This window comes from Muntiacus reevesi, chromosome 4 (assembly GCF_963930625.1).
Source record: "Muntiacus reevesi chromosome 4, mMunRee1.1, whole genome shotgun sequence".
Taxonomy (NCBI): domain Eukaryota; kingdom Metazoa; phylum Chordata; class Mammalia; order Artiodactyla; family Cervidae; genus Muntiacus; species Muntiacus reevesi.
Window position 1 is genome coordinate 134,654,399 of NC_089252.1, and position 27,039 is coordinate 134,681,437.

The window sequence follows — 27,039 nt, forward strand, 5'->3', positions numbered from 1 at the left end:
TGGGAAAAAAACCATTCAGATTGGGATATTTAATAGTACCTGAAAATAAGCTGGACTACTTATTCATCTTGTAGCTATAGTCCATTCATTCTTCATCCATCATTACAAGGGAAAGAGCTTCTTTCTATAGCAGTAAGTTTCCAGATGCTTGCAAATTTTGAGAATTTGTTGAAAGCAAAGTGAAGTACTCCGATTCCCAGAATGAGACATTTCAATCAGCAGTTATTGAGGTCTTTCTTCATCTTAGTATCTTTACTAAAAACTAGAACCTAGAAGAAATTAATAAAAATATTCATAGTAGGTAATTTAGGAGATGCCATAGAGATGAGAAATTACAATAGATCAGCATGTATTTTTAAATGCCTTTGTACTTTTAATTGGAAATTTACAAGATCAAGACATATATTCACTTTGGTTAAGTGAAACAGACTAAGTTGGTATGAACTTGAGTGCACTGCTTTAGAATAAAAATCTAGAAAGTATGCTAAAATTTAGAAAAGAATTATAAATAAGGGGAAATAATAAAGTAAAAAATGAAAAACAAAAACAGCCATGCAGCATTGAAAGTAAATGAAGTAGAAAATAAAGACTTGACTTAAATCCTTGAAAATATTAGCAATGATATATAGAAAAATCTAATATCTCAACTTTTGCTTTGCCCTACCTTCTAATTCTAGAATAACAATGCACCCATCTCAAGCACATAGCTTACTGGGAGAAACACCCCTAAGAAACAGCTTTAAGTGGTCTTCGCCTCCAGATAAACTTCCTCTCCACATATGAACTTACAGCTAGCTGCATTGTACTATTATCAAATACTGTTACCAAACACCATTATTGCATGATTACATTAACATCATGATTAAAGCCATTGTGAGAATTCATGTTTTACATAGGAGAAAGGCTGAAAAAATGCTTTACCTCTTGAAGTTAGTTGAAGTTAGCTTTGAACAACTATGTTCCATTAGAAACAGCAAAAACACAAACCCACAAGGGAATTTTTTTTTTGGGGGGGGGGGTCATTGTAAATAGATCTGTGAATTTTGGTAGTCTTTAGCATGCCTGGAACCCTAATTTCATCTTTTTTCCAACTCTCTTTTCCTTTCCTTTCTTTCTTTCTACTCTCTCCCCCACCTTTTCCTTATTCTCTTCACTTCTTTCCTGTTGTGAAATTCCTTGTAGTTTTTCAGAGAAAGCTATGACCATACCCAGGATGACTTTTCTCTGTAATGAGTAAAGCAGAGTTATGAGAAATTTGCCTGCACAACTCAGGGTGGGCCTGCAAATTTTGTTTTTTGAGTGTGTTGGCCAAAGTATACTCTGCACTGAATATTTCATTTTGGGTTCATGTCAGAACACTAACACATTAGAGAAGTCTTTCTTCCAGATTGTGGAATCCTGTAACACCACTTTTAAGTACTGTGGCTGGTAGTCCATCCTTGCTGGTTCTTCAGACTCAGGAGAATCAAAGGGGTGGGCTGCTCCTTGCCAAAGTGGGAGTCCAGACTCTAAGTGTGAACTGGTCCAGTGGCTTCCCCTAGTGTTGGACTACCTCTTTCTGCCGGAGGCTTTACTCCAGGCACTGATGAAACCAAGGTATTAGAAATAGAGTGCTTCTTAAAACATGAATCAGCTTTGGTTCTTAAAACATGGGTCAGCTTTGCTTCTTAAAACATGGGTCAGCTTTGCTTCTTAAAACTTGGGTCAGCTTTGCTTCTTAAAACTTGGGTCAGCTTTGCTTCTTAACATGGGTCAGCTTTGCTTCTTAAAACATGGGTCAGCTTTGCTTCTTTAAACATGGGTCAGGTTTGCTTCTTAAAACTTGGGTCAGCTTTGCTTCTTAAAACTTGGGTCAGCTTTGCTTCTTAAAACTTGGTTTAGCTTTGCTTCTTAAAACTTGGGTTAGCTTTGCTGCTAGTTTCAAACAGCAAGTGGAATATTTTGGAAGATGATCTTCAGAAACGATAGAAGGTTGGACCTAAAAGATTCTGTGGCAGTTTGGGAAATGACAGTTGCAAATTTTAAGAGTTATTTCATTGTTGCCTCCTTGAGTCCCATGAAACAAGCTCTGTTTAGGACTCCTGTGGAGGAACAAAAAGTCACTGGTTTTTGACTATGCAATGTTAAGGCCTTTCTGGTCTCAGGATCTTACATTAGATGTTTTCAGCCACAGACCACCACCCCCCACCCCCCCACGCTCCCCCCCCCCCGCCCCCACACCCGGAAGCCCTTTTTATATTTATTTATTTTTCCTATGAGAAAGTCAAAGATAGTAAAAGAAAAAGTAAATACTTTTTTAAGGCAGATCTCTTCTTCCCTCCCTTCCCTCTGAATCCAGCAATCAAAAAAACAGTGACTTTTTGGGAGGGATATTTTATTCTTTGGGAATTCCCTTATACATAGATACCTCCAAGTGAAATATAGTAGTTTAATTTTCTGAGGGCTAAATCAGGAAAATGCTGGGCACTTTGATACCTGCAGATAAGACAATTATAAAAATGAGACTCGGGCATTGTCAAAGCATCTAAAAGATGGCAGTAATTAAAAGTCCCTACTCCGAACTACTTGCTTCAGTGAGAAAGGCTACTATTACTAAAAATTTATTTATTTTTTCAGCCATTGATTGTTATTACTTACCCTCCGAAATTCTTCTGAGGAGTCAGTCAGTGCTGTTTTTAGCTCTGCAGTTGATTGCTGACAAGTACTCAAGCCATTCGGACTCTGTTGGAGCTCATACTTAACTAAGTGAGATTCCTGTGAAAAAACTGAGACTGAAATCTGGTTATTGGTATTCCTGTGGTTTGGAACTGGTCTAATGCTAGACTTTGCACTCACTCTGGGGGAAAAAAAAAAAAAAAACCAGAAACAATTTCGACCATATTGAGTAAACTCTGGGAGTCGGTGATGGACAGGGAGGCCTGGAGTGTCACAGGGTCGGACACGACTGAGCGACTGAACTGAACTGAACTGATGCCTTTACAATGAGGCGTAAATCAAACGGTAATTTTCTTTCTTTTTTTTTTTTTTGGCCCCAGGTGTTTTAATTGTAGCGTTTTCCCCAACATTTTTCCTGGGAAATTACTTTTCATTTCGTTTTGAGATGTCTCCGGATATTTCTAAGCTTCTACAGTGCATTCCCCAGGAACATATTAAAGGGAACACGCAAGTCGGTTTCATCAAAATGATGTTAAATAGCCACCTACAATAACTCATTACTTATCCCTTGATAACATTTAATTTTCATAAATATCATCGGCTTCTAATACACACACACCAGAAACGGATAAAACCAGAAACGGATCTTTGTATTTGCACGGTCATTAGAACCCTGAGGGGCGCTCTCGAGAGCGCACACGAAGGTACCTCGGCTTGGGCACACGAAGGTACCTCGGCTTCCGCACTACAACTCCCAGAAGGCTCCGCGGCCACGAGGCCGTTTCCGGGCGTACGTCCCCGTCCTACGCTCGGAACCGGGGAAATGGGGAGCGCTGCTGTCTGGCCAGCTCGCGGCGTGTTCGCGACTTGACTACGCGGCTGACCGCTCTGAACGCTCCCCTGGTCAGGACCCGGCGCTGTTCGGAAGGGCCCTCTCCACTAGCCCTGCTTGAGGACCCATCATGAGGCGCTTGGGGTCGGTGCAGCGGAAAATGCCGTGTGTGTTTGTGACGGAGGTGAAAGAGGAGCCTTCCACCAAAAGGGAGCATCAGGTACCGAGGGCGCGGGTTCGGCCCGCCGGGCCCGCGGGGCGGCCGCGGGTGGGCTCCTCCTCGCGGCGCGGGCTGCATTTGAACCCGCGAGCGTTTCCAGGCGCGGTAGAGCCGCCCTGCAGCCCGGGGATCTCTCTGCAGGTTCCGCTCGGGCAGCCCTGGGGTAGAGGTCTTCCTTCAGATAACAGTGTCATAGACTATAAAGACTGTAAAACGGTGGCATAGCCTTTCTCGGAAGTGAAATCACCAAGTTGGTTGGAACTTTTTCCCCTTCATTCTTGATGCTCTTTTGGCTTCCTGACAGTAAGCAAATCGTAAATTTAAAACGCAGTTTACTACTGATAAAGCGGAAAGGTGCCCGTTTTTCTTCTTAGCACTTAACATGCTTAACATTATATTATGCATTTTATGACTGTTGTCTCCTTCCTTAAAATCAATATTCCACCGAAGGCAGGTGACTTTTGACCTCTATCCTAGTGCTTGAGGACAGTGCTTAACCCTTTGGAGGCTTTTAGCAAATGATTATCAAGTAAATGAACACACGTAACACCTGAGCTAGGCATACAGCTCTGCATAGGATATGATTCCTGGTGTCAAGCTCATTATGGTGGGTAAAGAAGCATGTGAATACAGTTGACCTGTGAACAATGCCAGGATTCGGGATCTGATCCCCTAAAATCCGAGTATAACTTGTGGTCGGCCCTCAAAGTTTCCTCCGTAACAAGGCTTCTGCATCCAGGATTCAACCAACTGTGTGTAGTACTGCAGTATTTACTATTGAAAAAAAATTTGCGTGTAAGTGGTCCCATGCAGTTCAAACCCGTGTTGGTCGAGTCAACTGTACTTAACAAATCTCGGTGGACAAATATGTATTGCTGTGATAACATAGAAGAGGAGGAGATGATTTGTAAGGACTTTACAGGAGAAATATTTTGAAGGATAAACTGGTGATCATACCTTGGAACTAGGGAAATTAAAAACTTCCAGGTGAGGGCATGTAGAAGGAATAGAGGTTGTTTATCTTAAACCAGTTTTCTCTTTCTCTTTTAAGCCATTTAAAGTTTTGGCAACTGAAACTGTAAGTCACAAGGCATTAGATGCAGATATATACAATGCAATTCCAACAGAAAAAGTGGATGGAACATGTTGTTATGTTACTAACTACAAAGGTAAAATAAAACTGTACTACAAATATTATTTATTTTTCTTAATCACTTAAACTGTATATATCTGAAGTGCTCTTTGTAAACCCTTGGAAACCTAAGTATAATGGGAAAATAATAAAGTCACAATTGATACACTATACTTACTATATACCATTGTATCTTTCTCTTGGGGGAAAAAAGGAAGATAAGTTAATATATACTTAATAGTGGTTAAAGGCCAGACAGTATGATAAATGCTTTATGTGTTATCTTTATCTATCTACACAATAAGCCTCTCCCATTTCACTGAAACAGAAACCAAAGCTCAGAGAACATAAATAATTTGTTCAAGACCATTTAATTAAAGAAGGCTCAACTGGTAATAGGACCTAGGTTTATGTAACCCTAAAGCTTGTTCTTATTCTGCTGATCCCAGTGCTAATTCAATTGTTTTATTACTATTGTCAGTGTCTCTAATTTGTTTCATTTTAATGTACTTTAAAAGAGGTAGAAATTCAAATCAAAATTGTCAACTATGTTATGGAAAAAAAATGCATTGAAAAGAGAGAAATAATCTTTGTAATTTTTTTCCTGGATATTGAAATTACTTCTCAATTCCAGCAAGAGAAATAAAAGTTAAATGCATATTGGATACAGTCTTCATAATAGGAAATCTCTTCTGAAGTGCATCTTTTTTCATTTTGTTGTGATGAAATACACATAACATAGAATTTACCATGTTAGCCATTTTTAAGTGTACAATTCAGTGTGGTGTGTACAGTTCTCATTGTTGTGTTGCTGTCAACACCATGCATCTCCAAAACTCTTCATCTTGCAAAAACTGAACCTTTATACCTTTTAAATAACTCAGCCTCTCACCCTGTTTCACACACTACTTTGTTTCTAGGATTTTGACTAGGTAACTCATGTAAGTGGAGTCTTAGAGTATTTGTCATCTTGTGACTGGCTTATTTCACTTAGCATATTGTCCTTAAGATTCATTCGTGTTGTCGTGCATGTCAGAATTGCCTTCCTTTATAAAAGGATGAATACCACACATTTGTGTATACCACATAGTTGTGTGTGTATACTGTTCTTCCATCAGTGTGCACTTGGGATGCTCCCGCCTACTGGCTGTTGTGAACAACCATGCTATGAACGTGGTACACAGATCTCTCTTAGAATCCCTCCTTTCAGTCTTTAGGGTATATATCCAAAAGTAGAATTGCTGGATCATATAGTAATTTTTTTTTTTGAGGGACTGTCATACTGTCTTCTGTAGCAAGTGCACTATTTATATTCCTACCAGGAGTATAGAAGAGTTCCGTATCCTCACCAACACTTGTTATTTTCTATTTTTTTGATAGTAGCCATCTTAATGGGTGTGCAATGCATTTTTTTAATGTTTATTTTTAAAAAGAACAAAAGGTTCATTCAACAGAAATGACAGTGTAGTTTTAATCTGGTTGTTCATATTATTTATTGGTATAGCTAATACGTAATGTAGAATGCCTTACCCAAATTGTAATCAATAATTTTTCAAATAACTGATTTATATATGAAGAAACTGAAAGGTTTTTTAGGGTTTTATATTTATATTATGGGCTTCCCAGGTAGCACTAGTGGTAAAGAACTCTCCTTCCAATGCAGAAGACATAAGAGAAGTGGGTTCCATCCCTGGGTCAGGACGATTTCCCTGGAGGAGGGCCAGGCGTTCCACTCCAGTGTTCTTGCCTGGAGAATCCCATGGACAGAGGAGCCTGGTGGGCTACAGTCCACAGGGTCACAAAGAGTGAGACATGACTAAAATGACTTAGCACACAGGCACGTATTTATATTAAGAAACTTAAGTATGCATCACATTGTGTGATTACTATCGATATAGTGTCAGTTAAACAAAATTGGATTGCTAAAGAAAACAGAGAACCCAGAGTGGCAGTGCTTGTAAATCCACAGTTACTTACAGTACCGGATAGGCGATACAGTAAGGGGATTCAAAATTCAAAGTCTCGCACAACCAGAGACTCTCAGTGAGGGGTCTGATGAGACCTGGTGAAAGCGGCTATGGTCCTCCCCTGACGCCTCTCCTACCTCCCTGACAGATCTAGGAAAGACAAACTTTTTTAAATTAGGGACCACTACTGATGTAGGCAGGGAACACCTCAGAAAGAGGGAATCTGAAATGGAGTCCCAGCTGGGGATTTTTGTTTTTTGCTGATATGAAGGCATCTTCCTGCTAAGGAACCAACTTCAGCAGCATCCCCCCAGGAGGCTCAGTGAGGCCAAGTGCAACTCCTTAGTCTCACTGTTGTTGAGAAAAACGCTGGCAACTGCCCTGAAACGTCTCAGACCCCTGACTGCGAAGCATCACTGTTCATCAGCGTTCCAGGCCTTGACCCCAGGGGTCAGAGCCGTGTAAAACAACTTAGCTTCACTCCACATTTTTGGGATTAACCCTCATAGCATAACTTAACATAGCTACGTTTTAGAGAAGGTGTGAATGCAGTTTCTGGTTATGTTTCCGTTTAGCAAAGAGATAGCTTCAGTTTCTCGGGATTGCTAGTTTCTAATATGTCTGTGGGATGAAGTCCTTATGAAAGGGTCAGATTTGTTTTGTTGGTTATCCTGCATATTTCTCTCTGCCTTTTGAGTTGTTTCTCTTAGAGGAAATGACCCTACGTTTATTGAAAAAGGTTATACTGAAATGTCTTTCAAGGTGAATTTTATTGTTGCCTCTTAAACTTTTTTTCTTCTTATTATTTTTTAGGTCAGCCATACCTTTGGGCTCGGCTAGATAGGAAACCTAACAAATTAGCTGAGAAAAGATTTAAAAATTTTCTACATTCAAAACAAAACTCAAAAGGTTAGTGGGTCCTTTTTTTTTAATTAAAGCTTTTCATGATTTAAGCTGAAATTTTTGTCTTATTTCTTGCTGTGGTGTTCTATACATTATATCCTTCTTTACAGTTCAAGCACTTTGGGGAAAGAAAAAGCTTACAACTGAGTATCTTTTTATGTAAAAGAATATTCTTGAAAAATATTTCAAAATATTTTCCTAACATTTCTGTGACTCTTCATTGTAGTTTGTCAATTTTATTAAAACATACAAGTTACTATGAGTGACACATTTGGCTTTGTTTGCCCAAAGACAAGTAGGTAATCTTATAAATCAGGCACAAATCTCAAAGGGTTATTCATAGTTTTAATTATTAAATTCCTCTAACTGTAAGTAGATATATACATGTATCATTGTATATCCACTCATATATATAATCTTTATATATTTGTATTCATAGTGCATTAAAAATTCACCATAAATCTATACACACTGTAACATTGGGTGCTTTAATGAGACTGTTAACCTACTTTTACAGATGGTGGGATCAAAATTGAAAATTTGAAGTGTTAGTACCTTAACCCTGAGAAGTGTGGTGGTGGTAATGAATGGAGACTAATTAATATGGTATCTGATTTGAGGGGTTCATTAGTTGTTCCTACTTTGAATTTGTTCAGTGTTTTATGTTGTTTAAAGTATCACCACACATAAGATTATTTAATTCTTTTAGAATTTTTTTGGAATGTTGAGGAGGACTTCAAACCTGTTCCAGAGTGCTGGATACCAGCGAAGGAAATAGAACAATTAAATGGGAATCCAATGCCTGATGAAAATGGACACATTCCTGGTATTACTAGATCTCTTCTAAAATACAATTTTGTGTTTACTAGTAAAAAGAACAAAAGATACATGCAATTGAAAATTATAGAATATAATTTTAATATGGTGGTTCATGGTATTTATACAAAAGATGTTTCATATCAAGAATGACCTTTCAGTTTTAGAATATTTTCTTAGATGGACAGTTTATTACCTATAGTCTGTAAAAATTAATAAAGCATTGAGTTTGGGAATAGCCTTGAAGTATTGTTAGATGTATGACCGATTAAATTATATTAAGAAGCCTTTACTTTTTAGACTGAAGTTAACAATATGCATATATTTTAAGTACCTATAATGTGCATAGATTTTAGTAACATAAAAATGAAGATCAGAACCCTTATCCTTGATGATCTTGTAGACAGCAGGAAAAAAAAGTCTACCAATAATAGTATGATTTAAGAACTAGAAGGAAATAATACACAAGGTACAGTTGGAGAAAAGGGGAAGAATTCCTAGTTCAACCTGTGGTGGCTAGTAGAGTCATCTAAGGAGAGTGGACATTTATCCTGAAGCTCAAGAACCAGGAAGTTAGTTGGCAAGGGATGAGAGGCTAGCTTAGGCAAACTCCCACAAACGGGAGAGGTCATGGCATCCTTTGGAAATTTTAAATAACACCTTAGTGTGGCTGGAATGTTTATAACTTGGGTTATTAAAGTAGACGCTGGAGATGTGTAATGGGGTCACATCTTAAGGCTTTGTATTCTAGTTGAAGAGCTTTGTGAAGCTTTTCCTAAAGATGACTATTAAGCAGCGGTACAGCAGAACTATATTTAAATTCTTGAACTAGAACTGTGATAAAAGCATAGGGAGTTGGAGATAGTAGACTAGCAAAGAGGTTATTACAGTAGTCTGGGTGAATAATGAATACCAAAGATGTGATGGTCATAATAGTGTTTATGTCATAGTTTTTTTTTTTTTGGTAAGGAATTCTCCACAACAAAGAAGCCTAATCTGGCAACAGGAGTTAGGAAGGGAATAGCATTTGATAAATGTAGAATCAATAAATTGTTGAATAAATACTGGAACAATACAATAAATTGTGGAACAATTACATCTGTCTGTTATCCCTGAAACTGGAGAGGAGGTAGAGGGAAAATTGAAAAAAGTTTTAGTGCTGTGTCTTAGAATGGTGTTCAGTTCTTATTGAAAATATGAATTTTCTTTAAAAAGAATTCTGGGTACTCTGTAGTAAATAATCAAACAGGTAACAGGTTAATACCTCAGCAGAATCAAGACCTTATGATTAGAAAAAGAGAGGATGATTTACAAAGTAGTAAAACTGTTAACATCTCCACTGATGTTGAATGATACCTGTGTGTGATAGAACATCCAGAGAATTTGCTACAAAAATTAGTCTTAATCCAGAGAAAAACAATGCAAAAAAAAAGCACTTGTTTCTTAAATGCTAGGTTGGGTACCAGTGGAGAAAAGCAACAAGCAGTACTGTTGGCATTCGTCTGTAGTCGATTATGAGTTTGAGATCGCCCTGGTCCTGAGGCATCATCCCGATGATCCTGGCCTTTTGGAAATTAGTGCAGTGCCGCTCGCAGATCTTCTAGAACAAACACTGGAGCTTATAGGAACCAATATTAATGGAAATCCTTACGGTGAGTAAAAGCCTTTTTCTTGTTTAGTTACAGCAATCATTTATAAAGAAAACTTCCTAGGTTCAACTGAAAGAAATACACACTACAGACGTGACTAATAAACTTGGAGTTGTTTCTAGATTTCCTTTTTTAGTAGTACTTGTCTGTTATTTCACTTAGCATAATATCCTTTAGGTTTATAGATGTTAGAATTGACAGGATTTCATTCTTTTTTTATACCTAATATTCCATTTTCTGTATGTGTACCCTATATCTTGATCCATTCATAGTGAGGTAATTAGTTTAATTATAACAGCTAAGAGTAAAATAAATGAAAGAATTAGCAATGAACATCATATCAAGCATCAGAATATATACCATGATGATTTGAGCACAAGTCCTGAGGGCGCTATGTAGCATTGTTGACAGGCGGATGAAGACAGACCCAAGGTCATTAAAGCTGTAATAACAAAATCCAGTATAGAGATCAGAAGGGGATTGATTGGCAAGTGAAAAGAAGCTAAGGCAGTAACTATGCAAGTTACCAGATACAGCGTGGCCGTTTGGCAAACTTTGAATGATTGTGGCCAGTGGTGTAGAGCAGTGGTTGGTGGACTTTTCTGTAAAAGGCTACATAGTAAATATTTAGTTTTTGGGGGCCATATCTCTGAAAGACCATAGACAGTACTTAAATGAATGGGTTGGCTGTGTTCCATTGAAACAATTTACAAAAATAGGCATTTCGCTGGATTTGGTCTGAAGGTTAAAGTTTGCCAACTCCTGGTATAGAGCACTTGACGGTAGAATTTAGACTTAGTGGGATAAAGTGCCAACTTTTGAGTGAAGGCAGTTGTAATATATTTCTCAAGTAATCAGACCTTTTGGTAAATTTATTCCTGAGTGTTTTAAGAGGCTTTTTTTTACTTGGAGAGAGAAAATTTCTAATTCTTTTGGAAACTTCTGTATGGCTAATGGCAAATTTTTCACTTTAGGGTTAGGAAGCAAAAAGCATCCATTACATCTTCTTATACCACATGGAGCATTTCAAATAAGAAATCTACCTACCTTGAAGCACAGTGATCTGTTGTCCTGGTTTAATGGTTGCAGAGAAGGTAAAATTGAAGGAATAGTATGGCACTGCAATGATGGCTGTTTAATCAAGGTAATGGCAGAAAATAATTTGTAGGATTATGTCATTTTATGTTCCTGAAACAAAGTAGAAGTGGCACTGCAATACTCTACAAATTGCAGTGATTCTGATAGGCAGTGATTTCTTCATCTCACATGCCACCATCTTCATATGATAGCATTGTTTCCCAGTACGCATGCTGTGGGGCTTTGGTTCTTCTAGATGTGCTTCAGAATTAAAGTGATGGAAACATCTGGAAGACCCTACATACTACATATTCCTTCTTGGAAATTCATGTTGAACATGTGTTCTCAGAATCATCTGTATTATGACTTCACATGAAAGCATTTCTCAAACTCGCTTCATTATAGAATTTGTTAAGTGCCAAGGTGACAGTTAATATATACAGAATGAATTATTTTACACTTTTTGCCCTTTCTGTGACCTGGACTTGTCTATTTAATTTCACTTAGGTTCACACTGTAATGTTCAAAACTGGAACTAATCCAGTTTGGACCAACCCAGACTCCAAACAATTAAGCCAAAAACTTAGAAATCATTTTTAACACTTCTGTCCATCACTTCATACATCTAATTATCAGCTCTGAAAGATTCTCATCTGTTGTATCTGTGTACTTCTCACCAATCAATTGGCTGTTAATTTTAATTTAAACCAAGATTCATGCTTGAATTATTTTATCACCATCCTAAGCATTATCTTTCAGTCTTAACCCTGTACTGTCCTTTCTGCACAAATGAATGAGAATACTGTTCCCCTGTGTAGTGACATTTAAGATTTTTCATGATCTGGCACCTGCTAAAATTTCTAGAACTCTCCACTTCCATCTCTCAAACATACACACATTGTGTATGTTCTTAACTGCAACCAGAGCAAAATGCACTATTCTATCACGTTATTCCCTTTGGTTAGAATGACTTCTACCCACATTTTTCAACTGGCTACCTCCTGTATTTAGCAACAGACTCTATTATTCATTACCATTTTTATGGAGCCCCTGATTATGTTCCTGGAATGTTTCCAGGTGCTGACAGTACAGAGTTAACAAAACAGTGTCTCTGCCTTCATGAAGCTTACATTCTAATGGGGAAGATAGATAGACAGTAAGCAAGTAAATATGTACTATGTCAGGAGGAAAACAGCTATGAAAAAAAAAGGGTTAGATAAATGGAGCCTTAAATAACTCCCAGTGGCTGAGAAATAGCAGGCACTCAAAAGATTTGTGAGTAAAGATAATATAGGCTAAAGCTAACTTTTTTTTTTTCTTTTCAGGTCCATCGCCACCATCTTGGTTTATGTTGGCCGATCCCAGATACTTATATGAATTCAAAACCAGTTCTTATCAACATGAATCTGAACAAATATGAGTATGCCTTTGATGCTAAGTGTTTATTTAATCATTTTTCAAAAATAGACAATCAGAAATTTGGTAGGCTCAAAGATATAATACTTAATGTATAAACTGGAAGTGCAATTAAAAACCACCTTCATTCTTGTTCTGTTTCAGTGTTGAATACTCTGCCATGTTTATAAGGTAAAAATATCTCAGTTTTAGTTTATTGTTCAGTATCTTAATATAGCAATATGTCTTTTAGCATTTGAAGCAATCAATTTTCCAGCTGCAAATATTTATTCAAAATTTTATTTAGAAACAGCAAATGAATTTTAACCTCTGGAAATAAAAATATAATAATAAGCTCGCCACCTTGTACAAAGGTTGGATTCAGTCCATTGTACGTGGGTAGTTTAAAAGACAAACCAACAATTTTGGACCATTAATTTAAAAATTAAATAGTTTAAACTGAATTTAAAACTGCTAGACATTTAACAAAACATATGGCTCAACTTAATAACATATATAGACATAATTTGAGAATCTTAACACATATATAAATATGTAAATATATATAAACCCCAGTTTTAAATGTTTAAAAAACTTAGTACAACATTGTAAATGTATAAAAATTTACCATAGCTTATTGCCTATTTGACAGATATAACATATCCTAACAGTCTTCAAAAATATACTTTGCTAATATGTTGAAATTTTCATATAATTTTATTTACTAAAAATTTCAGTTTAAGTAAAGCTATGAGGTATTGGGAAGGAAATCATGTAGGTCAGACTTGCTTGATTTCCAGATGGAATTTTAACTTACAAAATTAGTAAATAGTTAAATAAAACTATAGTTAGAGATGGCCTTTTAGTATATGGGGAAATTAACAGGATTTTCCTCCTCATCTTCAAACTGTTCAGAAGCAGCAGCAGGACTAGTTAATTCAACTCCAAATTGTTCAGAAAGTTTTTTTAACTTCTCTTCTAAGAGAATATTTTTTTTCACTTCTTCTTTGTAGTTATACTTCAGATCTTCAATTTCTTCAAAAAATGATGGATCAAAATTTTCCAGTTCTTTTTTCAACTTTTTTATTTCCTCCTAATAAGAACATATTATCTTTTAAAGGTATACAGAGGAAAAAAATACATTCTTTAGGTATGAACTAAAGAGAATGAATTACAAACATGAAAGCCAAAGAAACCTGAATAGTCAAATATAAGGCAAAAGTCAAATTATTCTCTTAAGTTATGTCCTAGTCTGGCACTATAATTTATCAACTATTAAATCAGAGGGGATTTAATCTTTCCCCAAAAGAATATTAAGGTGTTCTCAGTGTGAGGCAGTGAAAAAACTTAGTTATTCACAACACTGAAGTTATTTTGGTTACAATTCTTTGGTTTAGGCTTCATTTCTATTTTCTTTACAAGTATCTAATTTTTAATGAATAGTGGTCACATGTATTTATGATCAGGGAAACTGTATGGCTTCTGCCTGGCTAAAAGTTAAGCATGTGGTAAAGAAACAATTCAAGCTTTAATGACCAGGTAGAATAGCCAGTGAGCACTAGTTAATTTTCATATTTATGCTCTTTCGTTCTGTTTAGAGTCTTAAACAGATAAAGCATAAAAGATATCAAGTATCTTTAAGTGAACCATTTCTGAAAAGAATTTAAAAAAGAAATTAAGACACTATTCCCAAAAACTTAGGAAAATATTAAAATAATAAGCAATATCTGTGACAATTAAAAATAATTAACTCTTTAAAGAATCCCATTTGTTCTGTCTCAATTTTTTGGTGGTTCTATATAATATTTTGAATAAAGTCAGATGAATATAAAAACCTTAATATCAAGGTTTAAATGTAAGTATAAAACGTGATTCCAGGAATATTTAGGATACAAACTTAAAATTCAGAGATGGCGATCATAAAAATAGTTTTCAACAGCTGTTTTCACAAAACATTTATAATACTATGATTAAATACAATTAAATGCTTACCTTCAAATGCTGCTTTTCCAGATCTGAGGTTCTGAGCTGTGTCTCTAGATCTTTGACCTTTTCCTTTAGTTGATCAGGATCTGCCCCCACAAAGTAAAAATTAGACTAAGCTTTTTCCCACTCTGAGTTCAAGATAATGGACTTATTTTAGAAGAGAAAGAAGAAACTTCTGGAACTAGAGTCTGGAAAATGTGGCCTTTATAGCTGGATCAGTTCAGGCTGTGAATTCTGTATGCTAACCTCTATATCAAGTATTACAATTCCATAGCAAACAAAGAGGCATATGCTAGTTGTCAGAAGTATAGAGTCAGGTTAATTTTTTACATGGAAGAAATCATTATTTGCAGAGGAAAATTCGAGAACCAAGAAAATTTTTTAGGTTTAAACGTACAACGTTAGAATAAGTATATGATTAGGGAAGGGGCTCCGGTTACCAGCAGCTCTGGCTGTTCCTTGTGCGTCAGGATGTATTTACTGTGTAATTACTGTGTGAAGAATGCACTGGGCAGGATGGATACACAAAGATGAATACATCCTGACGTTTTGGTAGGAAAACATAGAAAGCATAAGGGCATTAGTTTAATTTATTGATTTCCTCCAGAGTTAAACATATCTCTAATTTTATAAAGAGAGTCGATGTGCAATAGGAGTTTTTCTTTAATTAACCATCTTGGCTAGAAACATTTTCTTTAAACTGCATATAATGTGTCCTATTATACAGCCATCAAAAGGTAAAATTTTTTAAAATGCTAAATTTTGAGAAAATAACGTCAGCAAACACATTTTCATTAATGGAACAGGAAGCATATTCTATTAAGGTGACCTTGGAATGCTCCTCTAAGTTGGAGACAAGTATTTTCCTCATACTTTTCAAATCTTTCCTCATCTTTGCATAAAGTGCTGATGATTTTTTTTTACAGAGTTGATTCTTGATCACTGAAATGCTATATGAGTTGTCTTGATCAGTGGGATGCTATATATTCCACACATTGGTAATGAAACAGTGCAGTAAACTTGATGTACAAGTGTGTGCTCAGTCGTGTCCGACTTTGTCACCCGTGGACTGTAGCTCGCCAGGCTCCTCTGTCCATGGAATTTTGCAGGCAAGACGACTGGAATGGGTTGCCACTGCCTATTCCCAGGGACCTTTGCAACTCAGGGGTCAAACCCGCATCTCTTGTGTCTCCTGCATTGGCAGGGGGATTCTTGACCGCTGTGCCACCTGGGAAGCCCAGTTACAATGTACAGCACTTTCCAAAAGCTAGCTTAATAACCATTTACAGTTAAATAGTGCTTTAAAATTTCCAAAACATTTGATTTTTGAGCCTTAACAATCTTACTGATATCCTCATTTTTAAATAGGAGATAAAGAATATGAGCGTCAAAAATCCCCTCTTGGGAGGCTGAAGTTTAGAGAGAGAGAACTTGCTGATTGTCAGCAGCATTGAGAGCTCTTGGGTACTGTGCCTGGTGTAGTACCAGACTGGCCGCTGTGAGAGATGCTGTCAGAAGAGGTTTGTGCACGGACTCCTGATCACCAAAGGAGATGCAGTGCAGTGGCCATCAGCGGAGACTGGCAGGGAACACTGGCGTTCCCCAGCTTCAGGCTCCACATCCTGCCTTGGCTGCCTCCTAGTGCTGCAGCCTTGGGGACAGGTTACTTAACCTCTGTGAACCAAGGTAACATGGAGACAGAAGTACTCAAAATTTAGGGTCACAAGAATTATAAAATGCGTATAAAGCATTTAGCATGGTGTTTGGTACAACTCATAGTTGTACCATGATAGTTGTACATGATCGTCTTGTTGCTATTTTGTATAAAAGCTACTTGATAGGATACTGAAAAGCTATGTGAAATAGTAAAAAACTGCTCAGATATAAGTTACTATAAATCCTTTGGAATAGAATTTGGCATTTCCATCAAGCTGTCTAGTACAATATGCATACAAACAACAGATTCTTCTTATTTGCAGTAGTTAAGTTCTATAACATGAAAAATGAATTAGTGAATTTTGAACCACTGTCCTTAGGGAAAATATACACATATATCTCACTTAGATTTTATATCTGAAATCCTGGAAACAACTCATCCTAGAAACAACTTGTTCTATTTTGTTTTACAAGAGAGAAACAAGGTTCAGAAGTGTCCAGAGACTGCTGAGCCTGCCCCAGGAGCAGGTATCAGAACTGAGATTTAAATCCAGTCCGGCTGGTCCCAGAACCAGAGGTGCTTGCCCTGTGCGCTCTCCCCAGCGCCGTCGCCACCCTCTGGTCATCCCTATATGACAGCTGACACAAACGCAGAGCGTCACCTTGTTGAATCTCATCTGGAAAACTGTGGATCAAAGAACTGAAATTTCTCACTGCTCTGTTTATGTCTGCAGAAGTACCATACAGGACTGATGTTGGATTACAAGTAAATTGTAGTAAGTGAATATGCAAATACAGAATCTGCAAATAATGAGGATCGACTGTTCACTATATGTGTACCCATGTATATACATGACGTGTGTGTGTGTGTGTTAGTTGCTTAGTCAGGTCCAACTCTTTGCAACCTCATGAACTGTAGCCCGCCAGGCTCTTCTGCCATGGAGATTCTCCAGGCAAGAATACTAGAGTGGGTTGCCATTCCCTTCTCCAGGGGATCTTCCCAACCCAGGGGTGGAACCCAGGTCTTCTGCACTGTGGGCAGATGCTTTACCTCTGAGCTACCAATTGCTTATTAATACGTTACCTATGCACACTGGAATAGCGAAATGATTAGTAACCACTCTGAATGCAAATAGAAACTAGAAGGTTAGACTTTACTTTGTAAAAGGAAAAAAGAAAGGATATAGGCAATGTTTGCTTATACACACATAGTTTTTAAATTAATAACAAGATGAACATAACATTTAGAAGAAAATGTTAAATGGGCTTCAAAGGGCCTATACTAAGAAACTGGAATCAACAGACCTAGTATTTATTACTTAGCACTGTGTGATGATAAATCTGTAACATCTGGAAGGGACGCAAGGAGAAAGGTTTGAATACTTGCTACTCAGTGTTACAAATAAAGGGCTCAATGGGAATACTGCTGTGTGGAGGAAAGAGACAGCTCTAAAAACTTACATCAAGGATTTGATTTTTTAGGAAGACAGTTAAATCTGGAAACAAGGCAAACCCTAATTCAAAAACTTGGGTTAGCTATGCTATGAGTATGTTAAAAAATACATTACCAGATATGGTACTTTCAGGTCCATTTTGGTCTTTGTTAATTTCTATCTGATGGATTAATTCTTCTTTTTCTTTTTCCAGCTGACTATTAGCTAATCTAGAACACAATGATAATGTGTTAAAACAAAAACCAGACACTGCACCACAAAATAGGTCTGAGCATTTCTTTAACTGTGTGATACACAGTGCTTAGAACTTGCTAATATTTATAAAGGTAAACATTTGTTCATCTGCTTCAACTACTGCAGTGCTACCATTCTCAAACAGAAATCACAGATTAAAAATCCATGTTTTTCTTAAAACTTTATGTCATTTTCAAGAGTAGTTTTGGAGGGAGAAGCCTCACCAGAGCATGCTACACAGAGCCCTGGAAGTAAAGAATTTTTTTTCTCATTCCATTAATACTTGCCTTTGGAAGCTAAGGTTTAATATATTCTATGCTATTAAGAAAGTAAATTACAGACGACACCTACATTAGGATCTGGTTTACCCTTTTTATACCATCTGTTATATAAAAGAGTGACTAGCATTAGAAGGGTGAAATAAAGCTGATAAACCAATTAGGCAGCAAGGGTGAAAACACTTTGGATACAGCAAACCTGGTTGTATTAAAAAATGATTTTTTAAAAAGTAGTCATGAACAAATAATATACCTAAGAACTCGAAGCTCCCGCTGAAGGTCTTGCTCAGTCTCATCACCTTCAGGAACATGTTTGAGAATCTCAATCTGTGCACAGTGAAAAGTTAAAAGACAAAGTTTGACATGGAAATATGGGGTTTTATAAAGATCCATACTTTCAATAAAGCATAATTTTAGAATTTGCACTTTCAAAAGTATGTATGATTACACATCTGTGGTGAATCTATCCACTATTCATTCAACAATTATTTACTGAAGAACTACTGCATGCCAGGCACTGTCCTAGGCACACTGGATACAGCAGTGGAAAAAACAGGCCAAATCCCTTCCTGCATGTTCTGTGGTTCTCTCGATGCTGGTGGGAAGACAATGAGCATGTGATGTGATGTCATCGGTTTACATTTCAAGATGGAGGAGCCTATTAAAAATAACAGTAAGAGGACAGTGAGTGGAATGCAGTGTAGGGAGTGGGAGGGTCTGAGGAGCCTGCATTTAACGAGAGACATGCAAGTGGGGAGTGAGGTATGGGACTATTTGGGCAAACAGTCTTCTAAACAAGGGAAACAAAAGCAGGACCCTGAATAAACCAAATGGGTTTGGTTTGTTCCAAGGATTGAAGGAAGTTAATTTGGCTAGAACACTGAGTGCCAGAGAAAGTAAAGATGAGGCTAGAGAGGAAACGATGCCAGGTCATCACGTAGGTCCTTGCAGGCTATGAAGAGAGCATCAGGATTTTATTCTAGGGTGTGGGAACCACTGGAAGATTCCAAGGATGGACTGCTATGATATGCTTTATACTTTAAAAGGACTACTTGGTAAATACCTGGAGAACATGTCAGGGATAGGGCTTCCCTGATACCTCAGGTGGTAAAGAATCCGCCTGCAATGTAGGAGACCCTGGTTCGATTCCTGGGTTGGGAAGATCTGCTGGAGAAGGGGTAGGCTTCCCACTCCAGTATCCTGGCCTGGAGAATTCAATGAACTGTGTAGTCTGTGGGGTTGCAAAGTGCCAGACATGACTGAGCGACTTTCACTTAGGGCTTCCCAGGTGGCGCTAGTGGTAAAGAATCTGCCTACAATGCAGGAGACAAGAGACGCAGGTTCCATCCCTGGGCTGGGAAGATCCCCTGGACTAGGAAATGGCAACCCGCTCCAGTATTCTTGCCTGGGAAATCCCATGGACAGAGGAGCCTGGAGTGCTACAGTCCATGGGGCCATAAAGAGTTGGACACAAGTGAGCAACTAAAAACACACACACATACGGAGAAGGTGAAACAAGGACATTACTTGCCTGTTGCTCAAGGTCTGCTGTATATTTCTTAACTTTCTGTTCCCTCTCTGTTGCTTGTCTTACAAGCTGTTTAAGATCAGTAAGGCTTTTAGTTTTTTTGGCAATATCAGTTTCTAATTCTTTCAACTTGGTTTCATACATTCTAAAAGTATAAAGGGAAAAAATAGTGTAGACATGGAAAACAATTTCTCTTACTGATTTAAAAGCCACTGCAAATTACTGCATTAAAATTAAATAATATCTTATTATACTGGTTCTTCTGGTCAAATCTCCTACATATTTATTTAGCATTACGTGACAGCAAGGGAGAAGTACCCCTTAATTAACATGCCAATCAAATTGAGGATTTAGGTGTTTCCCAAGGTTATAAACAAGGATATAGCCTGATGAATCTGACCACTGTAAAAGATTAAAATTAATACCTTTTTCAGTCACAAAACTAAGAAATAGAAACTAAATTCATAAGAATATAAAACTTTATATTGCTGGATATTCTTAGGAATATATTTAAAGATAACTAAAGCATCTCTCTCTCTCTCTCTCACACACACACACACACACACACACACACACACACACACACACACACACACACTTGAGTTAATTCAATTAGAACAAAATCAGTACAACACTCCTGGGAGAGGGAACAGAATGTGTAAAAGTAGATTCTTAGGAATATATTTAAAGATAACTAAAGCATCTCTCTCTCTCTCTCTCTCACACACACACACACACACAGACACACAGACACACACACACACACACACACACACACACACACTTGAGTTAATTCAATTAGAACAAAACCAGTACAACACTCCTGGGAGAGGGAACAGAATGTGTAAAAGTAGGGATAAGAAAAATGGTATCTCTGAATAGATCTGTAACCTTTCAGGAAATGATCAATAGTTAAAAAAAAAAAAAAGACCCCAAAAGAAATTTCTAAAACATTGAGCCAAAACAGTCTCCACAAGCATATTCCATCTTAAAAGAGACAATGTTCGTAACATTCAAATTTCTCCAGAGAAAAGAAAAAGAAGAAACATGTTAGCAACACAATCAGGTTAAGGGCAGGACAAGGAAGAAAAATGATTATTTCAGTATTATATCACAGTAATGTAATTCTCATCAGAGAGTATTTGATAAACCTCAGGAACTTAGACGGCAACACTGTTACCCTAAACAGAAACTGGGCGTGGGGAGGCCTGCAGTGAGAGGCCTGAAGGGCGCTGCTGGCTCCCCTCACCTCCCGTCTAGTGCGGGAGGCCTTCTCTGGCCACCGTCTCCAGAGCAGCTCCTGCAGCGCCCAGCGCTGTCTCAGCGGTGCTGTTACAAAGCCAGACACAGAATAGATGCTGTTCCTTTACTGAGTAAATAACAGAGCAGCTATAAGGATTTCAGTATAAGCATAATGTGTCATGGATACCAATCACTTTGCTGACCTGGTGTCTAATCCCAGCTGCAGATTTGAGCCATTTTTAATGTGGATTTAGGGATATATGAGGCTACAGACCAGAAGTAGCCTTCTGTCAAGTTATGTTTTTTTTAAAAGTATTTACTGAAGGCTTATTCTATGCTCAGTTACCTATGCAGTTTTCAGATTAAAAACACAGAAATGACCTAAAAGGTGTCTCATTACCCTGCTCAAATATTTATAAATCCTTTTCACATTCATAATTTTTTTGTGTGCAACTTCACAGATCCCTTTTTAGAAAAGAAAGGACAGGGGATTTATCATTTCCACAGATTTTTAAAAAAACTTGAAATCACAGAAGAACTGTAATTTACTTAAGGTCATAGTGAGAAATGTGTGTGTCAGTCGCTCAGTCGTGTCCAACTCTGCGATCCCATGGACTGGAGCTGTCAGGCTCCTCTGTCCAAGGGATTCTCCAAGCAAGAATACTGGAGTGGGTTGCCATTTCCTTCTCCAGGGGATCTTCCCGACTCACGATCGAACCCACATTTCCCGCATTACAGGTGGATTCTTGACTGTCTGAGCCACCAGGGAAGCCCCCTCAATTTTCAAATATTATAAAAAGTCAGTTGCTGGGGAGGAAACAGAGGCACACTGACCCACCCCCACCCCAGCCTCTATTTGCCAGTCCAAGGTACTTCTAGGCGTGGAAGGGCTCCCCTGTGGCTAAATGGTAAGGAATCTGCTTGCCAACACAGGAGACACAGGTGTGAACTCTGGGTCAGAAAGTCCCCTGGAAGAGGAAGCGGCTCCCCACTCCAGTGTCCTCAGCTGGGAAATTCTTGCCTGGTGGGCTACAGTCTATGGAGTCACAAAAGTCAGACACAACTCAGTGACTAGACAACAACAAGCCCCAGAAGCTACCTGGCTTTCTGAAGAAACCTAGTTAAAGTAGGCCTTTTGGAAATACATCTGACATAAAGGAGAGTCTAGCATGTAGCAGGTACTGAGAAAATACCTGCTGGATAAATACATCTCAAAGCAACTCAGAATGTTTTCAGTCCCTACATAATAGTAGCAGGAGATAAAGGACAACCAAGAAACCAATCGATAGGCCTGCTGGTTGCAAGCTTCTGCTGGAGTTCAAGCAGACAAAAGGAGAGACTCCTTCTCCCCTTTATACTATCACATACACTGTTCCACTCAGCCCTCACATTAGCCCTCTGACAGAATCAAGGAAACAGCCGTGGGGAGGGAGGAGAGTAGATTCTGAGTACTGTCATTATGATGTTAGAAAGGGCCCCTTCTTCAGGACTGGCTGGGTCCTCTAATCTACCTGTAAAACCTTCCTCCTCAGAGTTGTCTGACGGGGCAAGTGCAGTGAGGCAGGCCCTCTCTGAGACCTGCTGTAGCCTCACAGTGGTAAGATTCCCATCCCAGCTGCAGTGACGGTGACGGCAAACCCACACCCAGTCCATTCTAAATGGCAGACAGACATCCAAGGGGGTACTCAGATGCACAGGCAGAAGGAACTCTAGGAATATGGTAAGATAAAGATGAGTCTGCCTTCTGAAATGGGGTCAGCAGATGTAAAGGACACAGCTTCATTCAAGATGATGTTACAGGCAAGGATGTGGGCAGGATCTCATTGGTTTCCACTTCTGTATATACTCCTTGAAGTAGTTGCCTAAAGTTGAAATGAGAATGACGCCAAAGCCTTGTAGTGACTCATCCGTCACAATGAACCACCCCTGGTGTAGTGACAATGGACATACAAATATTTGCTGGTGAATTCCTACTCCCCTCATTCCCAGAATTAAGAAGTAATGAAGCTAAAAACTGATCCCGGCTGTGTGGCTTCTACATCATGTGCACATGTGTACTCGGTCACATCCGACTCTTCTGCCACCCCCTGGATTTCAGCCTGCCAGTGAATTATAGCCTGAACCTCTTTCATAGCCACAAAGTTTATTTGACAGGCAGGAATCACACATACTTGTAGAAAAGGCTCAAGGGGTGGGAGAAAATCAAGTGCCAGAAAGTAGAGGCTGAAAGAAACTAAAACTGTCTGCTGAATTCATATGTTGAAGGTATTTCAAGACCAAGCTGCCCAGAACATAGCTCCAAAACTGTAGCACAGCCTACTCTGGTATGCCACAGCTTGTGACAAGACGGCTCCATTGTGCCTGGCTTATACTTGGGGTAGAAAACGAACGCAGCAGAGAGAAAAGCAGGACAAGTTGGGCAGCATCAGTCTGGGCTCATGGTTGACAGTAGCTTCAGGAAACTTGCTGGGCTCCAACACCCTCAGCCCAGCCCAGCTCTGCTCTGATCCGTGCCCTGACACCCCAATTAGTTAAATCTCTTAAGGAAGAAAGAGTAGGGATCATGTTAAAACAAACCACCCAACAGTTCTTCACGAAATAACTAAGTGAATTAGAATAGTGTCATGTTCTTTAAAAACAATAATGGCAGAGTTAGAACTGATAAAACTGCAAATGTTAAGCTGCTCGTTCCTACCTTGTAACAACAATTGATTTCCAGCTCTTGCTGTCAGCAGCTTCAAGCTGGGGGCCTCTGCTCTCTGCCAGCTGTAGTCTCCTGCCACTCTCTTCTAGCTGAGCTGTCATCTTCTCATTTAATATCTCCAAATTATTCTTAGCTATCCGTAATTTCTCCGCAGCTTCAGTTTCCTACCATTAAAAGCTAATTAGTATATTATGCCAAAAGGTAATACTGTTCTCATGAATGTAATATATTCAAAATTATCACTACAAACTAGAAAGAAAAATAACCTGAAGTTCTAAATGCTGATTAAAAGTCCAATAAAAATCCAGTATTTTTTAAACTCTAGAACAGCAATATGGTGGTCATAATTACAACACAGCATGTATTGAGGTTGTAAAAATACATTTACAATATTTTACTCCATAGTTACTTTGTCATATTTGTTATAATAGTTACAGAAAAGGGAATAGTTTATGTCTTTAGATTTTTTTAAAAAGATGTTTGACTCTTTAATACCTGAGACATAACTATAAACTATGTGTAAGCACCACAGATTATTTCCACGATTAAACATCTACATTCAAAGCACAGTATCACTCTGGCCTCAAAATGTGTTCAGATTCCATTGTAACTAGTTTAAAAATATTAATTTCAGTTAATGCACTGCATCATCCATATAAATAAGGACACATTTGTCTGGGGCAAGGAATATATTCTGTCTCTTAAATAGAAAGGAATCTTACTGTTTAACAAAATAGTTTCATATACTGTCTTGTACATGAAGTGTAATTCATAAATACACATGCATAAATAGTAACGCAGTTCTGTGAAACTGATACACTTAATAGTCCCAGTTTTATAGATGAGGAAACTGAGAGGAGAAGGAATAGTAGATTGCCCTCATTCCCAGAATTAAGTAGAAATGAAGCTAAAAATTGATCCCGGCTGTGTGGCATCTACATATGTGTGCATGTGTGCTCAGTCATGTCCGACTCTTCTGCCAACCCCTGGATTATAGCCTGCCTGGCTCCTCTGGCCGTGGGATTGCCCGGGCAAGAACACTGGGGTGGGCTGCCACTTCCTCCGGCAGGGCATCTTCCCAACCCGGGGACTGAACCCTGTCTCCTGCCCTGGCGGGTGAGTTCTTTCCCCCTGTACCCTCTGGGAACCAGCTTCTACATTATACTGCCTGTTAATTTACTTTTTATTTTCAGTGTTCCTCATTACGAAACAATGGTGGGCATAAGACACAATTCCTAAATCTCTTAATATCTATTCTGAATAGACACTCATCAACTCTTTCATTCAGTTTTCCACAAATGTATTAATTAACATAAAAATAAGTACAGTCAATAATGAAAGTCATACTTTTTTAAGTTCTTTACGAAGTCTGTCATTTTCAGCAACAATTTTCTCTGTGCCTTTGGTTTTTGATTCATAGTGCATGCTCAACTGACGTCCAAGATGAACTTTGAGTTTTTCTAATTCAACCTGGTAATTTAAAAAACTCTACATTATCAAAATGAGGAAATAAATGATGATCCCATAAACTCATAAAACTTAGTTCAACATAGTTTTAGAGATTATATTTAACACAATTAGAATTAAATTCTTCCCTTTAATACTGGTCATATAGAGCAGAGGTTTCCAATCTTGGCTTAGAATGAGTTGATGACTTAAAAAAAACAATACCAATGGTGGGACCAATCCCATAACTGATCAATCTCAAAACTGGGGGTTTAGGCAACTGTATTTTTGAAAATAGACACAGTTTATTATTTTATGTTGCCAGAGTGAGAACCAATGGTCTGGAAATAGTAAGATGACCACATGATGCTACTGTAACACTTCAATCATTGTCTCCAATATTTTTTCCACATGTGTAAAATATCTGTTCATCCATTAAAGCCACTTTATATACTATATTTAAAACTGTCCTTAAAAATTAATAAAAATTCTATCAGTATAACATTCTGTACAAATAGCATTAAGAATATTACCTTCAAATTTTCATTTTCCATCTCAATACTAGCCATTTTTTCACTGGTCAATATTCCTGATGCTTTTTTCAGTTGTTCATTTTCCCTTTGGACTTTTTCAACTACTTTCTTCATTAAACCAATGGTTTTTTCTAGTTCTGGGATTGTCTTTCCACTTCTACCAGACTAGGGAAAAATGTTAAATTTTTATTTAATCAAATGTTTAGAAAGTACAATATAAAGTACCCAGAATACAAGAGGTTTATTATTAAACTCATTGTTGATTCCTAACATTTGAAGCCAAAGTTTGTATTATTTCAACTCATTATAATAACCTTATGAAAAAGGAATTACAATCTTCACTTTACATACAAGAAAATCAACACTCAGAGAATTTATATTCCTAAACTCATGCAGCTAACAAGGAACAGCTTAAACCCAACATTACTATATTAGCATTATAACTAAGAAGCTGCCATGAATATCATAAAAAGTAGTTACAAAGTGTTAGAATCAGACCAAGAAGCAGTAGTTACCTCAATGAATAGAAGAAAGAAGATTCCGGGAAGTTAAATGTTTTCAAGGTGTGGAGGGAGATGCAAAGGAAAAAGAGATGGTATAGAGTCCAAGTGGAATAAAAAGCATGTAAGATGTGACAGATGATGAAATTTACTAACTTGAAACAAAGAGAAAGCTTAGTGATGTTTTACACTGTACATGCAGCAGAATAAAACTGAAACTAGAGGCACTAGTAAAGGCATACCAGTACTGCTACATCCAACCTTATATTCTCACTTCCAGCTTATCCCTTCTGAGGCCAAAACAAACACATGGCATACTCTCACATACTCACCCCTCTAACATGGCCAAGTTTCCGCTCTACTTCTGCTTTTTCTTTCTTCAGAAATTCACACATTTCCTTCAAGTCTCTTACCTGATTCTGAATATTAAAGAAACGTAACAATTTAACACAGTTGTAGTCATTGATAAGGAAAGGCAAACAATTCATCTGAACTACCAGTCTCTCAACTGTATAGCTTAAGTAAACAAATGGATCTTCCTACCAATAAGAGAATTTTGAACTGTGACATATGTTGAAGTAAAGTGTACTAATACAAGAGATTTTATATATGGATTTAAATATATATTTCCTACATCATTGCCATCAGTTCAGTTCAGTTCAGTCCAGTCGCTCAGTCGTATCCGACTCTTTGTGACCTCATGGACTGCAGCACACCAGGCGTCCCTGTCCATCATTGTTGCCTTAGTATACAATAATAAGTTTGAGTTCAGAACTCCTGATTTAACTGTCCCATAACTGTTCTACAAATTACATATGGAGAACCATAAATT

At 37.9% G+C, this 27,039-nt stretch overlaps 2 protein-coding genes across 7 annotated transcripts in view; one reads left to right on the forward strand and one right to left on the reverse strand.

The window, feature by feature from the left end:
• The first annotated feature begins 3,457 nt into the window (after positions 1–3,457).
• On the forward strand, positions 3,458–12,799 carry RLIG1 (RNA 5'-phosphate and 3'-OH ligase 1). Its single transcript, XM_065934177.1, has 7 exons — positions 3,458–3,707; positions 4,759–4,876; positions 7,620–7,715; positions 8,419–8,535; positions 9,980–10,177; positions 11,149–11,318; positions 12,577–12,799. Exons 1-7 carry the CDS (start codon positions 3,618–3,620, stop codon positions 12,763–12,765), a joined length of 978 nt encoding a protein of 325 aa, XP_065790249.1. The 5' UTR covers positions 3,458–3,617; the 3' UTR covers positions 12,766–12,799.
• A 190-nt stretch (positions 12,800–12,989) lies between these two features.
• Positions 12,990–27,039, reverse strand: part of CEP290 (centrosomal protein 290) — an 89,490-nt gene continuing 75,440 nt past the window's right edge. For 4 of the 6 annotated variants that reach the window (XM_065934170.1, XM_065934169.1, XM_065934171.1 and 1 more), the window contains 9 exons: positions 26,540–26,626; positions 25,708–25,872; positions 25,076–25,198; positions 23,720–23,892; positions 19,786–19,927; positions 18,508–18,581; positions 17,857–17,951; positions 14,639–14,718; positions 12,990–13,739 (listed from right to left, as the gene is read on the reverse strand). In XM_065934170.1, coding sequence (XP_065790242.1) covers positions 13,509–13,739; positions 14,639–14,718; positions 17,857–17,951; positions 18,508–18,581; positions 19,786–19,927; positions 23,720–23,892; positions 25,076–25,198; positions 25,708–25,872; positions 26,540–26,626 — 1,170 coding nt within the window. In that variant the 3' untranslated portion in view covers positions 12,990–13,508. Of the gene's footprint in view, positions 13,740–14,638; positions 14,719–17,856; positions 17,952–18,507; positions 18,582–19,785; positions 19,928–23,719; positions 23,893–25,075; positions 25,199–25,707; positions 25,873–26,539; positions 26,627–27,039 lie in introns of those variants that run through there. The other 2 variants (XR_010663045.1, XM_065934172.1) reach the window with 2 other exon arrangements.

What these genes read in the sequence shown, in the direction of transcription:
- RLIG1 (XM_065934177.1), top strand. Translation starts at nt 3,618, where the DNA reads ATGAGGCGCTTGGGGTCGGTGCAGCGGAAAATGCCGTGTGTGTTTGTG. An exon ending in CCACCAAAAGGGAGCATCAG is followed by an intron (nt 3,708 to 4,758) that starts GTACCGAGGGCG and finishes TTCTCTTTTAAG; the next exon opens with CCATTTAAAGTTTTGGCAAC. An exon ending in TTATGTTACTAACTACAAAG is followed by an intron (nt 4,877 to 7,619) that starts GTAAAATAAAAC and finishes ATTATTTTTTAG; the next exon opens with GTCAGCCATACCTTTGGGCT.